This window comes from Onychostoma macrolepis, chromosome 25 (genome assembly GCF_012432095.1).
Source record: "Onychostoma macrolepis isolate SWU-2019 chromosome 25, ASM1243209v1, whole genome shotgun sequence".
In the NCBI taxonomy this organism is placed as follows: Eukaryota; Metazoa; Chordata; class Actinopteri; order Cypriniformes; family Cyprinidae; genus Onychostoma; species Onychostoma macrolepis.
In genome coordinates, this window is record NC_081179.1 from 22,354,070 (window position 1) to 22,372,933 (window position 18,864).

Below are 18,864 nucleotides of genomic sequence, written 5' to 3' on the forward strand. Positions count from 1 at the left end.
ATAGACCTGGTATTGCATGACTCCTAGGGTTCAAAATTGTCTTTTATTTCCTGAATCAAATTAAAAATAACATGGCTTTGCAAACGATATGTTCGGATAATGTGTTTTTTCTGGCATTCAAAATAAATTAATACGTGTGGAAATACGCTCTCTGATCTCTGCAGTGCCTCCTCCTAGTAACAACAAATTGCATCCATTTTAAACGCAAAATAGTTTAAGACATGCTTTATTTGGGTGTTAAATAATGGCTCAAATGCCAGTAATTTGACAAGCGCAAACGTTAGTAAATCTCGTTGTGTGATTCTTTTGAATACTGTCCTCCCATAAATTTTGCGTCTGAAAGGGAAACTCCTACAAATGCATATTCAGTAAGGTCAGGTGCAAAAATAACTGTGTCCACGCCTTTTCAGTGCTAATTCGTCACTGTGCATCTTTAGTAAAACCTGACAGTACTATTTTAATGGCAAAAGACGGTTTGCACTTGCGCAAGCTGTTAGTAAAACTGGCCCCTAGTCTGCCAAGACAAAATACATTAACAATGTCTAAACTACCCTGTGAGTTGTCATGAATGAATTACCCTAAATGGTATTCTTATAGAGGGGTAAGGAAAACGATTTAAGAAAAACCCAATCGAAATTATCCATTACCCCAGCTATTCTTTTTATGTAAATCAGTGCTTTTCAACTTATTTAGTGTATTCCAATATTTGTATTTACCACTTTTGGAAACAGAATAAGTAAACTTTAGATTTTTGCAATGCAACATAAAATGTTCCAATTTTGTTCCAAGGCAATGCAAGAGGAATTAATGATGCTATGCGACAATGGCATTATAATGAGCTAGTTTTAATCATTATCAGTGTTTTGTTGCACATATAAATATTTTGTCTGTTCTTTGAGGGTCCCCTGAGGTGCTGAACATTTTAGGTGTCTCATTTACCTAATAAACCCAACTGACCATTCGCAAAAAAACGCCCTCCTTAGTTACTGTTGCTATGTCGACAAGCCATGCCTCTCTACACTACACTCTACACTACACACCACGTACTTACGTAGTAAAAAATACATTGTGGAGGAAAGAGGAAACCAGGACCGCCGGCAGACAAGACAGAGCAGTTAGTTTTGGTGTGAGTCGCAGCTTTCAAATTTTGTCTTTTTAAGAAATTCAAACAATAACTACCATTTTGTGGCTCTTTAATGTTTTGTGACAGACTGCTGTATTGCCTCAGTGAAAGTGGCACACGTGAACCAATGTCTTTTCCTATTTACTTAAAGCACAAAATAAACAAGAATGAACATAACACATTTTATTTAAACCACAGAAAGATGTCAATACACACAATTTTTCAAGTTTACCGGAGTCAATCTACTCTCCTGTCTGATTTGTTTGTCGGGCAAGATGGCGAATTCGGCGTTATGATTGGTCAGATCGCCTGTCAATCAAGCTCTTTGCGAACGGTCAGTTGAATCAAGTGTTCTGTCTAATGCAGAGATTCATTATAGATTCATATTCAGTCCTGGTGCCTCAGGGAGGTATATTGAAAAACAGTGGACTATGGTTTCTAACGTTGGTATGCTGGTATCCTAGTATCCTAGTCTCCACCAAACCCCAACCATAGACTGTACACATCTGCCTGGGATACCTGGTATGGCTGTACTCCTCCACCTCTAGCTCTTTCAGACGCACTTCTGAACCTGTCCTCCAGCAGGACCCTTAGAGCCTACACTTATGGTCTAAGTGCAGCCTTTTTCCCCTGTGTTGACGCATTTCATATTGGCTAGAATATATAAACTGTGCTTTCCTTTTATTCAAAAGGCAGTTAGCCCTGGCTATTTAGGACAAGCACAATAAAACTACTTTAAATTCCAGCCTCTTCCTTTGTAATTAAGGAAGGAGATTGTACATTTTGAATGTGTACATCTATTAAAAGTTCATTTTATTAACTTGTAGAAGTGCATTAGCATATAAATGACCCAAAAGCCAACAAACATGGACTAAATGCCAAAGAGCTCCCGTTTCGATTTCACACAACTACAACTACACGACTGGTAACCAAATAAGGGCTCTGCAGGGTGACTAACTGATAAATATGGATGAGACCGTTCATAAAGGAGACTGAAAAAGATTGATAGACATTAGCAAATGGAGATTACCCACAGCTGTCTCACATTTCTAAAGAGGACAGAAATTATTTTCTTTATTTTTTCTCTTTTTTTCCTCTTCCACACCCACGAAACCGTCACAGAGAATCTATCACATAATCCCATATACAGTGAGACACAGATCCTTCTTATTGGACCAAACAGATGCACTGCCTGCGGCTGCAGCTGCCCACACACAGCTAAAATACACACACACACACACACAAACACACACACACACACACACATACACTTCTCCTCAGGGCTGAACGCGGGAGACTCCATATGCACTCAGCAGAGCATTAAATCTTTACTTGGGTGAATAGCGCTCTTTAAACGTGTCTCTTACTGCAGGAAGCTTCTGGGATATGAGCTCAGATGGCCAGATCAAACTTTTGATGGCTGATTCTTGTTGTTGTTATTTTGCTATGACAGTGATTGGTCACTGTAAACATTTACAATTATACTATCTATACTATCTACTATTAGTATAAATTACTACTACTATTTAGTAGCAGTATAGATTACTACTTATTATTATGTACAACCCAAATTCCGGAAATGTTGGGACATTTTTTAAATTTGAATAAAATGAAAACTAAAAGAATTTCAAATCACATGAGCCAATATTTTATTCACAATAGAACATAGATAACATAACAAATGTTTAAACTGTGAAATTTTACAATTTTATGCACAAAATGAGCTAATTTCAAATTCAATGCCTGCTAAGGGTCTCAAAATAGTTGAGATGGGGGCATGTTTACCATGGTGTAACATCTCTTCTTTTCAAATCAGTTTGATGACGTCTGGGCATTGAGGTTATGAGTTTCTGGAGTTTTGGTGTTGGAATTTGGTCCCATTCTTGCCTGATATAGGTTTCCAGCTGCTGAAGAGTTTGTGGTCGTCTTTTACGTATTTTTCATTTAATGATGCGTCAATGGCAGGCCAATTCAGCACACAGACTCTTCTGCTACAAAGCCATGCTGTTGTAATAGCTGCAGTATGTGGTTTTGCATTGTCCTGCTGAAATAGACGTCGTCTGGAGGGGAGCCTATGTTGCTCTAAAACCTTTATATACCTTTCAGCATTCATAGTGCCTTCCAAAACATGCAAGCTGCCCATACTGTATGCACTTATGCACCCCCATACCATCAGAGATGCTGGCTTTTGAACTTAGCGCTGACAACACGCTGGAAGGTCTCCCCCCTCTTTAGCCCGGAGGACACGGAATCCGTGATTTCCAACAAGAATGGCAGATTTGTACTCGTCTGACCATGGAACACTATTCCACTTTGAAACAGTCCATTTTAAATGAGCCTTGGCCCAAAGGAAACGACAGCGCTTCTGGACCATGTTCACATATGGCTTCCTTTTTGCATGATAGACCTTTAGTTGGCATCTGCAGATGGCACGGCGGACTGTGTTTTCCGACAGTGGTTTCTGGAAGTATTCCTGGGCCCATTTAGTAATGTCAATGACAGAGTCATGCCAATGAAAGATGCAGTGTCGTCTGAGGGCCCGAAGACCACGAGCATCCAACAAAGGTCTTCGGCCTTGTCCCTTATGCACAGAGATTTCTCCAATTTCTCTGAATCTTTTGATAATGTTATGCACTGTAGTTGATGAGATTTGCAAAGCCTTTACAATTTGACATTGAGGAACATTGTTTTTAAAGTATTCCACAATTTTTTTATGCACTCTTTCACAGATTGGAGAGCCTCTGTCCATCTTTACTTCTGAGAGACTCTGCCTCTCTAAGATATCCCTTTTATAGCTAATAATGTTACAGACCGGATGTCAATTAACTTAATTAGTTGCTAGATGTTCTCCCAGTTGAATCTTTTCAAACTTTCTTGCTTTTTCAGCCCTTTGTTGCCTCCATGCCAACTTTTTTGAGACCTGTAGCAGGCATCAAATTTGAAATGAGCTCATTTAATGGATAAAAGTGTAACATTTCTCATTTTCTCCATGTTCTATTGTTAATAAAATATTGGCTCATGTGATTTGAAAGTCTTTTAGTTTTCATTTTAATCAAATCATTTCCGGAAGTCGGGTTGTACTATCCATAATAATATCTACTATCAATAAGTTGTGTTATATCAAATGAAATCCTGTTGGATAATAAAAAAAGAGTATTTTAACAAAAAAAAAAAAAGTTCTACTCTTGTGAAAATGCAAACTTTAAAAAAAAAAAAAATCTATTAAATAAATAATCTACTTTAAAAGAATGTACTTAACTGCGAACTGAATATAATGTTTTTGGACACTTAATTGTACGGTAACTGCATTTAAATTGTATTATAATTTGGATTCATATTAAATGCAATTAACTGAAGTGTGCTTTTTTGACCTAATTATGTAGTAGTTAAGTACATCTTTATGTATATTTTCATAATGAATTCCATTCCAATATGCTGACAAGCATTTATGATAAACTAAAATATAATTTAATGTCATGTATTTAAATATATTTGTAATTACAAATTTTAATGAGGAAATTGCAATGTAGTACATATGAACATAGTAAATTATGTGAACTTTAAATGTAATATGAAATAATACTAGACCTAAAATGATATTACTTTACATGTGCTTTAGTATATTAGTCAATATATTAAAATAAATGTACTTTACAGTGTGTCACGATCCCTAGCTGGAGTGCTCACGAGCTCCACTAGAGGGTACTCCATCTCATACCTATGCCACTCACTCTAGACTCCTTTGAATCCATAATCCTTTGCTTGGACTCATCAGAACCAATCAATTGCAACCACCTGTCTCTCATTACCTTATCAGTCTCGCACTATAAGAACGGCACACACACACACTCACATCGCTGGTGATTGTATGTTTGAATGATTTCCTAGTTTCCTTGTGTTCCTTGTTCTCTGAGTTTCCTAGTTTTGCCTTGCCTGTGTTTTGATTGTTTGCTGGCTGGCCTGATCATTGCCTGTTTGTGGATTACTCTTTTGCCTCTGCCTTGGATATTACTGTTTGCTATTTCTGGACCCTGCCTGTTTTGGCCATGCTCTCTTTGAATAAAACCTGCATTTGGATTCCCTACTCCATTGTTGCCTCCCTCGTTACACAGTGAAACTTTAAAGTGCAACACGTAACAGCCTATATATGCTGAGTTTCAGTTCATTTTTGTGACAGGCTTAATTTGTTCACAGAAAGAAAACTCAAATGGCAGAAAGCCAATATCCTATTTGTTTTGTTTTCTTTCTTTTTTTAAACTTTTTTTTTTATTCTGAGTGTACACAAATAAAAGCAGACCTTTATACAGTGATGCATTATTAATAAGACAATAAGTGTTTAAAGTTGATTCTGCTGGTACAAGGAAACAGTTGAAGTGATCGTGCCGGAGCCACACACACACACACACACACACACACAACACATCAGTTCCAGCATTGCTAACTTGACAGCACAGTTGGTACTTTATCAAAATAAAATACAGTGAGCCAAACATCAGCGTTCGCGCCTCTGTGTCACCGTTGGAACGCGACTGAAGTACCATGCCTATCATTTACATAATAAATAATAGTTTCACATTCAGATACGTTACATCGCAAATATGGAAATATTATGGAATATTTGGATTTGTGCCGAATGAGAGAGGTAGGATACTCGAGCACAAAGCTCCATTTCGCAAACAGTTGAGTGCGCAAGCCTTTAAAGTATACTCCCTTGTCAGTGAGAGACGCGTTCAGAATCAGCACATGGTCACTGTCTAGTGGGCTTTGTTATATTACATTATAAAAGTAGCCCAAAAACCGCAACCCACGGCTCTGTAATTTTTCTCGCAACTGTATTTTCAAAATAGCACTTGTGCCGCGACGCTGGCAACACTGGTGCTGTACCCTCATCACACAATGGCCGTTTCTCAAACGGAAGGCTGCATCCTCCTGAGGTCGCAATTTGTAGGCTGCATACGTCACAAAGATCTTATTTTAGTATATTAATAGTTATAAATTTGACCATTATTCATGTGTAAATTGTTGTAATATGCTTTTGACTCGCAAATGTAATGCTCAGTTAACTGAAATAAACCAGGCTTGATGACGTGTGCAGCCTACAAATGCGACCTCCGGGGGATGCAGCCTTCCATTTGAGAAACGGCCCACGATAGATGACCTTCCGCACTGCGATGATGGGAAGAAGTTGGGGTCAAACCTTATCAAACGGTTAATTTGCGTTAAAAAATATTAACGCATAATTTTTTTTTGATTAAGTCAGTCATGGACTGTGATTAATCATGATTAATCGCAAATTTAAAATACTAGGATTTACCTGTAAATGTGTTGAAAAAGAAATGCATGACAAACTAGTTTAAGGAAACAGAACCTTTCACACTTCCGCCAGGTATGGGACATAATTCTTATTATTCTTTTATCATTATTCTTTTGTTTTAATTCAGCCATTATCAGTCTTTAAACTGGCAATAAAACGTTTACCAAGCCACATCACTTCAATCCCAGTATACATTTACCCAACTATTATCAAAAGTATTTCTAAATAAATACAACAAAACATTTTCTTGCGACCTTACATGAAGTATTATGACAAAATGCATTATGAAGAAGAATTGGACCTGTTCTGTAGGTGCATTAGAGCTAATATTAGCATCATGCTTCATAAGACAATTTATGAGATTAATAGTACACTTTTACTCAGAACTCACTTCAAACCACCATCAAGTGTTTGTAATAACTTCCTTTTGCGATCACATGTGGAATTTGGTCGTTTACTGTTGTTAAAATATGCTATTTATAGCTTTTTATATCGCTGCACAAATTAGCATTTCAGATGTAAGTTACACATTCATCACAAGAAAATCACATACAAACCCTATACATATCCTACATATCCTATCGTAATCGTGTGTTTATTATCTTATATAATCTATAGTGGCTGTTGTCATGTTTATTTATACTGTTTAAAAGCCTTAACATGTATGCTGTGGCTGAAACTCACATTGTTTGTGATGTTACAACCGCCTCTCCGTTCTTAAGTCGCCAGGGATACATTCCAAGTATAATACACATTAGTAAAATGATCTATTTTTATTTTTATTTGTCTATATACAATTTGGGGTACATTATAAAAGTAGCCCAAAAAAATGCAACCCAGGGCTCTGTAATTTTTTCCCGCGACTGTATTTTCAAAATAGCCCACTTGTGCTGTTACCCTGGCAACACTGGTTCGCTGTACCCTCATCACACAATGATAGATAACCTTCCACGCTGCGATGACGGGAAGAAGTTGGGGTCAAACCTTATCAAACGATTAATTTGCGTTAAAAAAATAAACAAATAGCAACAAATATGCTTTGTTCGGTGAGTGGCTGAGAGGAGCTGTACTTTCAGTTAAAACAGATATTATGTTGCTTCTCTAATTTCATATGCAAGTATAGCCGAAATCACAGCACAGCTATTGTCTTTATCTTATGTGTAGCCTATTTGATTTTATCAGACAATGGCTCGATTATAAATCAGGATTTTTGTGCAGATTAACATCTTGGAAGGGAGAGCTGGTTATGTAGTCTTAATGGGTTGCGTTTCAGTCACTATTTCATATTCATTCTATTGTCTGACAACAGAAACAGTAAAATATATCAGTGAAAACAGTTTTATTGAGAATTTAGCTGCATCAAAATACAGTATGTGGGCACAGAGAGGCAAACAAATGTAATAATAAATAATAAATGTACATTTTGAAGTGAGCTGCCCTGTCCTGCAAATAATGTAAACAGGCTTGTGTAAGTAAATTGCTCAGTGCAAAGAAAGAAGTAATAGGAACCTGGTATTTCTATGTTCTTTTTTTCATGTGTCTAATAGACATGAACAAGTTCTTTGAAAAACATCTATGACCTTTGAAACACGTCTACTCTCCATGCTCTATGTTAACTGTGGTTTCACTAATAATAAACATATATTGCATGAAACATCCATGTTTGTCCATGCCCATGTTGAATAGAGCAGTGATGTTCAAACCTGTCCTGGAGGCACCCCTGCGCTGCACATTTTGCATGTCTCCCTCATCTAACACACCTGATTCAAATCATCAGCTCATTAGTAGAGACTGCAAGACCTGATTTGGGTGTGTCTAATAAGGGAGACATACAAAATGTGCAGGGCAGGGGTGCTTCCAGGACAGGTTTAAAAACCACTGGATTAGAGTATTAAAAACTTGAAAAGTATTAATTTAAGGTACATTTAGAACAGATAAAAATGTGCGATTAAGTTGCGATTAATCGTGAGTTAACTCAGGACAATCATGATCACGATTAAATATTTTAATTGATTGACAGCCCTAATATATATATATATATATATATATATAAGAAATTAAAGTTATATATATATATATATAAAGTAATTTTACATTTTACAATTTGACATGCACTGCAAGTGCTCAGTACAAGTGAGTACATTCATTTACAGTATGTTTGTGTCTTACTCTCTGGTGCTTGTATTTGTGAACGTGTGTATCACATGTGCATATGTTCATTTTTATGTGTACTTACAGAACGGGAACCCAGAAAACCCATATTGCAGTGGGATAGAGGGTGTTCTAGAGGCGTATTATCAGAGTCTGAAATCTGTTCGTCTGTATGGACCAACATACTTCTCACCTGTCATTAATCATGTAGCAAGGTGAGGCGGCCAATTATATTTCAACATACTTATAGACTATTCTTCACACTAGTTACTTAGGCCATGCGCTAAGAATATCCTGATAAAATTTACAGTTATAAAAAAAAATATTTCAGGTTTTGTTTTACAGTAAAATTGCATATAATAGAATGTTAAACCATTCATCTTGTTTCTTATTTTGTTATGTTTACAATGTTATGTTTGCATCATGGTACGTCAAGAACCAATTGTAGGCAAAAGCATGTGTTGGGGCATACTTGGAAAATCTACCAGAAATAGTACACCATCATGGTACTTTTGACTATTTTAGATGTACTTTTCTTTGTGACACTAGGATGGATTGGATTTGAAATGCGATTCAGCCCCTGTGTCCGTTACAAGCACATGAAGTGATCAGCTTATTTCTTTGCAGATATGCGTCATTAGTAAAGGATGGCTCTGAATACTTCATCCTCCTCATCATCTCTGATGGGGTCATCTCAGACATGGCTCAGACGAAAGAATCCATTGTAAATGTAAGTTAAAAAAACGCAGTTCCCTGCAATCTTTACACCATTTGGAAGAATAGAAAAGAGAAGCGTCCCTTATATACATATTTATAAAACATGGCAATAAATAGCTGACACCAAGTTTTACTATGTGATAGGCCTATTACTTTGTTTATAAACAGCAAGATTTTGACATAATGTCAACATTGTGTCCCCTCTTGTTACCATCAAAATTTTCCCCCTTTTAAGGTGATGAACTATTCCATAAATTTATAAAAAGACATCATTCCACAACTCTTTGTCTGAATAATTGTTGTTTTCAATAAGGTGTTATCTTAAAATGTCAGCCCTGTTACCATGATTTTGAAGTAGACAAATGGATTACTTTTTAATTTGATATTACAAGTCTACTGCTCAAGGCAGTAAAACTGCAATCTTTCCAAAACAGTTAACAGTCGTTGACTACAAAATCATGGTAACAGGGCTGACATTTGAGGATCATACCTGATTATCTACCTGAAAGAATGTTTAAAAATATACAAAAAAATGTATTTTAAAAAATCACTTTATCACACTGGAACCTTATTTTTAAGAGTCTAAGTTTGTTTGCTTTGTAAACAATAGGCATTTATCATTCTAATCACTAGAAAACCTGTTTATTGGATGAAAAATTAGACTACCATTGTGCTGCAATAAAAGAGAAGAATTTACGCCCACTCACAAAGTTTGTTGATACCTCATTGTGGATACTATTACAATATGAACAATACATAATTAGAAGGGGAAAAAAGTCTTAAATGGAGTCCATTTGTCTTTCCTTTAAACACGTCAACCGAGATGCTGAAATGTGATATATTGTGCAGACTGTGATGGGCAGAGTCTCTTCGAACCATGACAGGAGTCGTTCATAATGTGTCAGTGTGCAGATAGCTGAGCCGTCTATGCTCGTGCAGGGCATGTTTCCTGGGCTTAATGAATGGGCCTCATATTTCAGATTTAACAATTACAGAGTTCAAACTTTAAATAAACATAAAAGTAATGCATAAATGTACACATAAAATGTATGCATACATCAGAATGTGTAACAGGGTTGCAATTAACATGTACATAAAGTGTTTGTATATTTAGACAAAATTAAGTCTTCATTCAGAAGGAGACCATATCTTTGTAGATTTTGATGAATATAAAACATTATTTAAAAAAAAAAAAAAAAACATTTGCAAGAGTATTATTTATTTATTTATTTTAAATAACCCAGTAACAGGGCTGAATGATTTAGCTTGACAAATCCATTCAACACTATAATTTCTCCAAAAATTTAGAAAATGGTGCCACTTTCTGGAATGGAATGGGGAGAAATTATGCAGTAAGAGAGTTGAACATAAAATGCGGGACATAGCTAAATATTGCATTTTTGCTCATTATTTGTTTTCAAATCACCATTTTACAGGGATCACAGGCATTTAATTGTTTAAAATTGGCCATTGTTTTTAAAAATTAAATAAATACCAGTTTGTACCCTATTTGAGAAAAGTGCCTCATGTGTCTCCATGATAGATCGGAACATAAGATGTTGTATTGCAATACTGCGATCACAAGTCTGTTTTGCGCATGTTATGTGACCCTGGCTGTGAAAACCCAGCTAAAGTAATATTTTGTGATTTACTGTTTTCTACATAAAAGCATCCTTCATAAGGTAAAGAACATTCTGTGAAAATGTAACCTTGATATCTTTATCAACCATTAGTGAAATTAATGGTTGAAATCAAACTTTGATGCTTGTTATCTCATAGTTAGATTTTGAGACTTTAGCCTGGATTTCACAGAGAGAGTCACAAATGTTGAATTATATGAGGAGGGTATTCCTGTGGGTCTTGTTTTAATGAACTGTTCCCTTCTGTTGAAGGCCTCCAGTCTTCCCATGTCAATTATCATCGTTGGAGTCGGGCCCGCTGAGTTTGATGGTAAGATGAGAGTGATATGTATGTCTTTGGGGATGTTTGAAGATGTGATGTGATATCAGTCTAGTCCAACAGAGAACCATCAAACCAGATCACATCAAAAGAGAAACCTGTTTCACACATGTTCCAGTGAGACCAATCAGTCTCCCAGAACGTCATTAGTAGCGTATGTGCTGTAAAAGATTTGAAATTTCCATTGGCTTATCAGTTCATTTCTTAAATAACCCTGGACCTCTCCTTTCATCTGAAAATTCTGATCCAGTTACTTAGTTTCAACTGTCATCACTGCCTCATCTGCTGTAGTTTTCATATTTTGTTTGTTGGTAGCATATTTGTTCAGAGTGAATGAGAATGATTTACACTCACTGTTGTTCATGTGCACATTCATGTCTGCATTGTGCAAGTCAGATAATGGTGCAATACTGCCATGATGACTACAATTTTACAAATCTACACAAACATCTCTTTTACTGTAAATACCACTCATTTTTTGTGGGCAGTATTAGCATAGCAATTGACAAATTGTGCTAACATATGTAAACATTTGAGAATGTTTTTGGAACGTCTCCCACTATGTATATTAACAAATCAGTTTCTGTGTATCTACAAAAGAAAATTGTATATTGTTATCAATATTATGGTTATTTACGGTAGAATATTTATTCACAAGATGATATAATTGGAAAATAAACCAAAATTAGATTTATTTAGCAAATTGCTTTATTATATGGCTCAATTGCATCGAGGCAGTTTTGTGCTTTGTCGAACAAATTTAAACATGCAAATTTGTTTAGTGAAAAAAAGTTTTAAATCTTATATTTATTTATTTATTTTATTCATTTAAATTGTGTTGAAGTACTTCTCACTAAAGTGAATTTGTCATTCATTGTCATTAGCTGGGTTTCCATTACAGATTTGCGGGGAGCTGAGAGGACTCATAGGCAATGTTAATGGCATCCACAATCCACAGACTGAGGGTCTGCTTTGTAGCAGGCAGACCCCTCTTAGGGGGACCGTAGCATACTAGCAATTGGTCCGCCCTTCTCCTCATGGCAGCTCTGTGGATGTATGTGCTTGCACTGGACACATACAGTTATGCTTTTGCTGGTTAGGCTTCCGAAAGCGAGGAGGACAGAAGGCCTGCAGTATGACTGGCCGTGGTGCCGAGGAGGTGACCTTCGGAACATACCCTGTTCTAGGGTATAGGAAGGCTTTGGCCTTGCCAGGCGCAAAGTCCAAGTGAGTAGGTGAGTAGTGAGTAGTAGTCCACTGAGAGGGCCTGAAGATCCCCAACTCTCCTGAGAGAAGATATCGCCAGAAGGAAAGTGACCTTCAGAGTGAGATGGCGATCAGAAATCTCCTCAACAGGCTCGAAGGGAGGCCTACAGAGAGCTTCGAGCACCACAGCCAGGTCCCAAGGAGGAATATGAGACCGTACTGGGGGCCTTAGCCTCAGCGCACTGCGGAGGAAACATGTAACCAGGGGGTGTCTGCCCACTGGCCGATATCGCCACCACATAAACCTTTGAGGTGGAGTGGGTCAACCCTGCGGAGAGTCAGGCCTGCAGGAACTCCGGAACTGTACCAATCGGGCAGTTGACTGGGTCGAGCTGGCGGTTTCCGCACCATGAAGTGAAAAGTTTCCACTTCAAGGCATACAGTTTCCTCGTTGAGGGAGCTCTGGATTGGAGGATAGTCTCAACAACCTTGGTGGCCCTCAGGGGCCACACCCACAACTTCCATAGCTCCGGGCGGAGGTGAAAGATGGTGCCCCCTGCCTGTGAGAGGAGATCCCTCCTGACGGGAATCTCCCATGGGGAGCCGTCGAGGAAAGAAATCAGGTCCGAGAACCAAGCTCGGCCCGGCCAGAACGGCGCTACCAGTAGTAGACTGACCTCGTCCCGGCGCACTCTCGCCAGAACTCCCGGGAGGAGAGCGATCGGGGGAAAAGCGTACAGACAAAGCCTCGGCCATGTCTGTACCATGGCATCCAGCCCCATTGGAGCCGGATAAGTCAGAGAGTACCAGAGGGGACATTGCGCTGTTTCTTGAGTCGCAAAGAAGTCCATCTGAGCCTGGCCAACCACTCTCCAGACCTGCTTCACCACCTCTGGGTGAAGCATCCATTCCCTGGGCCTCGGCCCCTGTCTCGACAGGATGTCTGCTCCCATATTGAGGTGCCCAGGAATATAAACTGCCCTCAGCGAGCGGAACTTCCCTTGGGCCCACACAAGGATCTGGTTCGCCAGCCTGTACAGGGGGCGAGAACGCAGACCTCCTTGGTGGTTGATATAAGAGACCACCGCTGTGTTGTTGGTGAGCACCAACACATGGTGATCTCTCAGGTCCGGGAGAAAGTGTTTCAGAGCTCGAAACACGGCCAGCATCTCCAGACAATTGATATGCCAAGTGAGATGGCGACCACTCCACAGACCGCGGGCAGGGTGGCCACTCATGACTGCACCCCAACCGGTGAGGGACGTGTACATCACTAGCATTACGCGGCGACACGGAGCTCCCAGCACCGGGCCCTGAGACAAGAACCAGGGTTGTCTCCACATGTCACGTAGGCACCACCGTGTGACCTTGATCATGCGAAGCGGGTTTCCACACAGGAAAAACCCCCTGATCTTTAGCCATCACTGTAGGGGTCTCATGTACAGCAGGCCAAGAGGTATCACGTTGGACACAGCTGCCATCAGACCCAGCAGTCTCTGAAACTGCTTTACAGTGACGGGCCTTCTCTCACTCTCGCGACTGCAGTGAGGATCGACTCGATCCGAGCAGGTGACATACGTGCCTGCATCGTGGTCGAATCCCACACCACGCCCGGATAGGTGGTTCTCTGAGCCGGAAGAACCCGATATTGGTAAGCTTCGTCCCCTGAAAGCAAATCTCAGGAACTTCCTGTGAGTGGGAAGGATGGAGACATGGAAATATGTGTCTTTTTTTAGATCGATCGTGACGCAACCCTCCATCCTTCTTTGGAACTATGAAGTACCGGCTGTAGAACCCGGACTCGATGGCTTCCTTCCTCAAGAGAGTATCTACTTCTCATTCCATTACCAGAGCCTGCTCGGGTCCCACCAGAGTGGGATCCACCCCGTTGAATTGAGGCAGAGGAGAACCGAACTGGATTCTGTAGCCTCTCTCTACAGTATGCAGGACCCACCGAGACACATTTGGCAGTAGTTTCCACGCTGCCAAATAGTCTACTAAGGGAACCAGTCTCTCGAGAGATGGCCGAACTAGCTGCTCTAGAGACCCCCAAAGGGGAGGCGAGCATCTCAGCTCCGCTACGTTTCCGAGCTGAAGCGAGCTTACCAGCGCTGAAGATGTACACAGCGGCTTGGAGGGCAAGGACAGAGCCTTTAGAGAAGTCGCAGCGTCGGGGGACAGATAGCTCACGAGCATCTGTTCCACCCGAGGCATCGCTCTATAACCGCAATCGTTCAATCCCACCACTTTACCACAGTAATCTGAAGAGGGGATGAAGATGCGGGCCGAAAAAGGTCTTGCCCACGAACTCGACACCTCGGTGTGGAGATCAGGGAAGAACAGCAAGGCTCCGTGTTGGAGGTGATTGCTTTGCTTGCAGAAAGCATTCATCCAGTCTGCTTGTCTGCGGCTCAGCTTGCTCCTCGGCCGGCCAGTCGATTTTTAACTTGGCCATAGCACGATTCATCACCTCCAACAGCTCCTCATACTGGGGCAACTGAGGGGGCAGAGCCTCGGCGCTCTCACATTCACCCTCCTTATACCAGCTGGTCATTATGTCACCCCGTCCGTGACGTCTCGCCCATCCATTGGATAGATTGCACAGGATAATCAGAGCCGCTCATGCTGGAGGCGTTCCCCTAGCATTTTCGGACGCAGCTCGAGTTCCTGAAGAGGAGCCTATTGTGAATCAAATTGATTTCCATTAACCAGTGTTGTGCAATAAGTCATGGTGACGGATGTTGGCAAGTTTACATATTTTGCAGCCACTGGGCACTAGCCATTATTTTTAATCTAAGGAGATGTGTGTGTGTATCTTCAGCAAAGCAGTGCGGAGAGACGCATCTGGGACGCTTCTGAAACATGCCATGGCAAGGCTGGTATAAACACAAGCATTGACTAGAGTGGCCGTAGCGCGTTGCAGTTTCCATTGCAGTTTTGCGATGTATTCCATTTTCTAATTGCCTGAAAAACCACCTCATGCGAGCATAAATTCTTTTGCAATATATGGGAGTTTTTTCAAAATTGATGTTTCCATTAAGCGTATTTTCAATTCATAATTTCAATTTGCGCAATTTGAAGGGTAATGGTCACGCGGCTGTTGTTTTGTTTATAGACCCAAATTCTAAAATTTAAAGAATTTATTTTAAGTTTTTTTCATAAACCCACTTATAAAGTTAGTTAGGGGTTTTCAAAAATAAGGTTTCCACCCTTTTTTGCATCAGATCTCTGACATTTATGCCCTGTTTACACCTGATATTAAGATGCATTTGGTTGATCGGATCACAAATAGACGAGGTAGACACCTTCCCATTCACACCTGGTGTTTTAATCAGTCCCGTCTGTCCACTTTTGACCACTTTCCTCATTTCTTTGAGGCAAGGGTGTATGGGTGGGTGTATGTATGGGCTTTTTCTGCTCTTTCAATCTAATATTGTGAAATAAGTTCATGCAGTTTACATATGAACGTGAAAGGAGACAGCAGAAAACAATACAGAGAGCAGCAGCTTTTGGTTCTGCTCTGATAGCTACAAAACTATGCTGAACGCTGTGGGTTTGTGCAAGAATCAGGAATGGTAAGAGAACATTGCTTTTAATTTTTTTTTTCAGTACATGCATTTGGTTAAATGGATGTCCGCTTGTGATCAGATCAACAAAAACTATTGTGTGTAACTGTTGTCTAATTCACTGATAGAGCTTTTTCATTGTGTAGGCACCTTAACTTTCACTTTCACAACTTTAACTGCATAGGTTATGTCAACATAGTACTTTATTCTGTTTTATTTGACAAGACCACAAAAAAATCAAATTTTTCATTAAATTGTGCTTTTATGTTACACATTAAAAAGCAAACCTTGGTCTCTTCTGGGCTTGCAATAAAGGTTGATATTTTCCTTCCCTTTAATGAAGATAAAACCTCATTTACATGCAGCTCCCTGTGTTCTCATTATCTCACAGCAGTCATGATTTGCTCTTTGAACTCATTTCATAGCTGCAACATTAAAGGGTGTATTTGAACTCATATGAAATCCAATGATAGCACACTTAAATATGACAGTCTGAGCCAAATGTGAGTACCACATGATTTTTTTTTCTGTGCCATTTTCTTCCATTTGACAGAGATGATTGAACTAGATGGAGATGAGGTCAGGATATCATCCAGGGGTCGCTTCGCGGAGAGAGACATTGTGCAGGTGAGCTTTCTAGCCCTGTATATATGTTGACAGAAATATTAAGGCAATATTCCAGGCGATTTCCAACCTAATGTCTACAGCATCTGTAGCATTGATGATCACAGACAATATTTTTGACTCATCTCTCAGTGTGTGTGGTAAAAGCAAAGGGGAAAACTGTTTACAGTAAATGCTGAACAGGCAAGGGTGAACAGGCAAGTGTAGAGAATAAATGTTTAGCTTTGATCATCATATTATTGAAGGTATAACCATCATTGTTATAGGAATAGTTCACACAAAAATGAACATTTGCTGAAAACGTACTCAACCTCAGGCTATCCAAGATGTAGATGAGTTTGTTTCTTCATCAGATTTGGAGAAATGTAGCATTGCATCACTGTCTCAGCAATGGATGCTCTGCAGTGAATGGGTGCCGTCAGAATGAGAGTCCAAACAGCTGATAAAAACATCACAATAATCCACACCACTCCAGTCCATCAGTTAATGTCTTGTGAAGACAAAAGGTTGTGTGTTCGTTTAACAAACCAAAACAGTTCTAAACAAAGATTGATGATGATGGACTTTTTTCACTGGAGGAAGCTTTATTATGGATTATGGACTCATATTTTGGCAATAAGTGATAGTGTGAAGTTAAAACGTCTCGATTAATTTTTGTATTACAAACACACTTTACTTCTCAAGATGTTAACTGATGGACTGGAGTGGTGTGGATTACTTATGGATTATTGTGATGTTTTTATCAGCTGTTTGGACTCTCATTCTGACGGCACCCATTCACTGCAGAGCATCCGTTGGTGAGCAAGTGATGCAATGCTACATTTCTCCAAATCTGATGAAGAAGCAAACTCATCCTAATCTTGGATGGCCTGAGGGTGGACACATTTTCAACAATTTTTTTATTTTTCAGCTTCAAGAAAATCTGGAATCTGAGGGTGCAAAAAAATCTAAATATTTAGAAAATTGCCTTTAAGGCTGTCCAAATGAAGCTCTTACCAATGCATATTAATAATCAAAAATTTAATTTTGATATATTTACAGTAGGAAATGTACAAAATATCCTAATGATTTTTGGCATAAAAGAAAAATGGATCATTTTGACCCACACAATGTATTGTTGGCTATTGCTACAAATATACCTGAGCTACTTATGACTGATTTTGTTCTCCAAGGGTCACAAATATTATATGCAATGACAGTTTATTAAAAATAAACTTTTTAATATTTGAACTAGACTATAAATGCACAATGCAATTAAGCACACTTCTTAAATGTGATTTATACTCATTTTTACCATCTAAAAGACAAGTCAAATTGATTTTATGAAGTTGTCAAAAGCATATTCCTCCTAAACCTCTCTCTGATTCTTTCTCAGTTCGTTCCTTTCCGAGACTACATCGATCGCAGAGGGAATCACATCCTCAGCATGGCCCGTCTGGCCAAAGACGTTCTTGCAGAAATCCCGGATCAGTTCCTCCAGTACATGAGGAGCCGAGGCATCAAACCCCAGCACTCATCCCACTCCAGCTCCTCCAAACCCCTGTCCACACTCGTCCAGCCGCTGCAGACGCAGATCTGAGCCATCGCACAAACCGTACGTCCTCTCTTCGGTTCACTGTCACTCTCAGGATCACACACGGCCTGCCTGAGTGAAACGCTGCCCTTCTGCACGCTGTCCTTCAGCATGTAGGGTGACGTTAGGGAGCTTTATGCGCGGCGCTGTTCCTCCTCGGGCGCGCTGATGTTTTAGGTGGTGTTTCAGACTGTTTTAAAGTATCGCGTGGCCTCTTCAGTCAAACATCAGATATGACTTCACAGTCTCTGTCTCACATACGATCTCCCGTTCTCTTGTCTGGCGAACTACTGCAGACGTTTACAATTGTACCGTTTTTTACAAATGGATGTTTTTTTGTACCTCATGAGCTGCTTAACAATGAAATTTACTCATTTTATTACATGACATTGTAAATAGAGCGAGTGTGATTTTAGAAAAAGCATGAATCCACTCTCAGAACAAATGTGAGAGAAATTTTCACGCAGATGTGCGAGGCCTTGGTTTTCATTTTGTTGTACAGTGTTCGCTTTGAATTATTTTACTATATCAGTATTCCGTGTTCTTGGTCATTTGACTGTCTCAAACTGTAAAGAATTTGTGCTTAGCTTTTGCGGCACTAGCACAGAACAGATATTTAACAGGAAAAGCC

General features: G+C 39.5%; 1 protein-coding gene across 9 annotated transcripts in view; it reads left to right on the forward strand.

Moving 5' to 3' along the window:
- cpne8 (copine VIII) overlaps positions 1 to 18,253 on the forward strand; it is a 51,980-nt gene extending 33,727 nt beyond the window's left edge. For 6 of the 9 annotated variants that reach the window (XM_058767124.1, XM_058767123.1, XM_058767128.1 and 3 more), the window contains 5 exons: positions 8,676 to 8,803; positions 9,216 to 9,318; positions 11,198 to 11,255; positions 16,590 to 16,663; positions 18,036 to 18,253. In XM_058767124.1, coding sequence (XP_058623107.1) covers positions 8,676 to 8,803; positions 9,216 to 9,318; positions 11,198 to 11,255; positions 16,590 to 16,663; positions 18,036 to 18,239 — 567 coding nt within the window. In that variant the 3' untranslated portion in view covers positions 18,240 to 18,253. Of the gene's footprint in view, positions 1 to 8,675; positions 8,804 to 9,024; positions 9,095 to 9,215; positions 9,319 to 11,197; positions 11,256 to 16,589; positions 16,664 to 18,035 lie in introns of those variants that run through there. The other 3 variants (XR_009269333.1, XR_009269334.1, XR_009269335.1) reach the window with 3 other exon arrangements.
- The last annotated feature ends 611 nt before the right edge of the window (positions 18,254 to 18,864 follow it).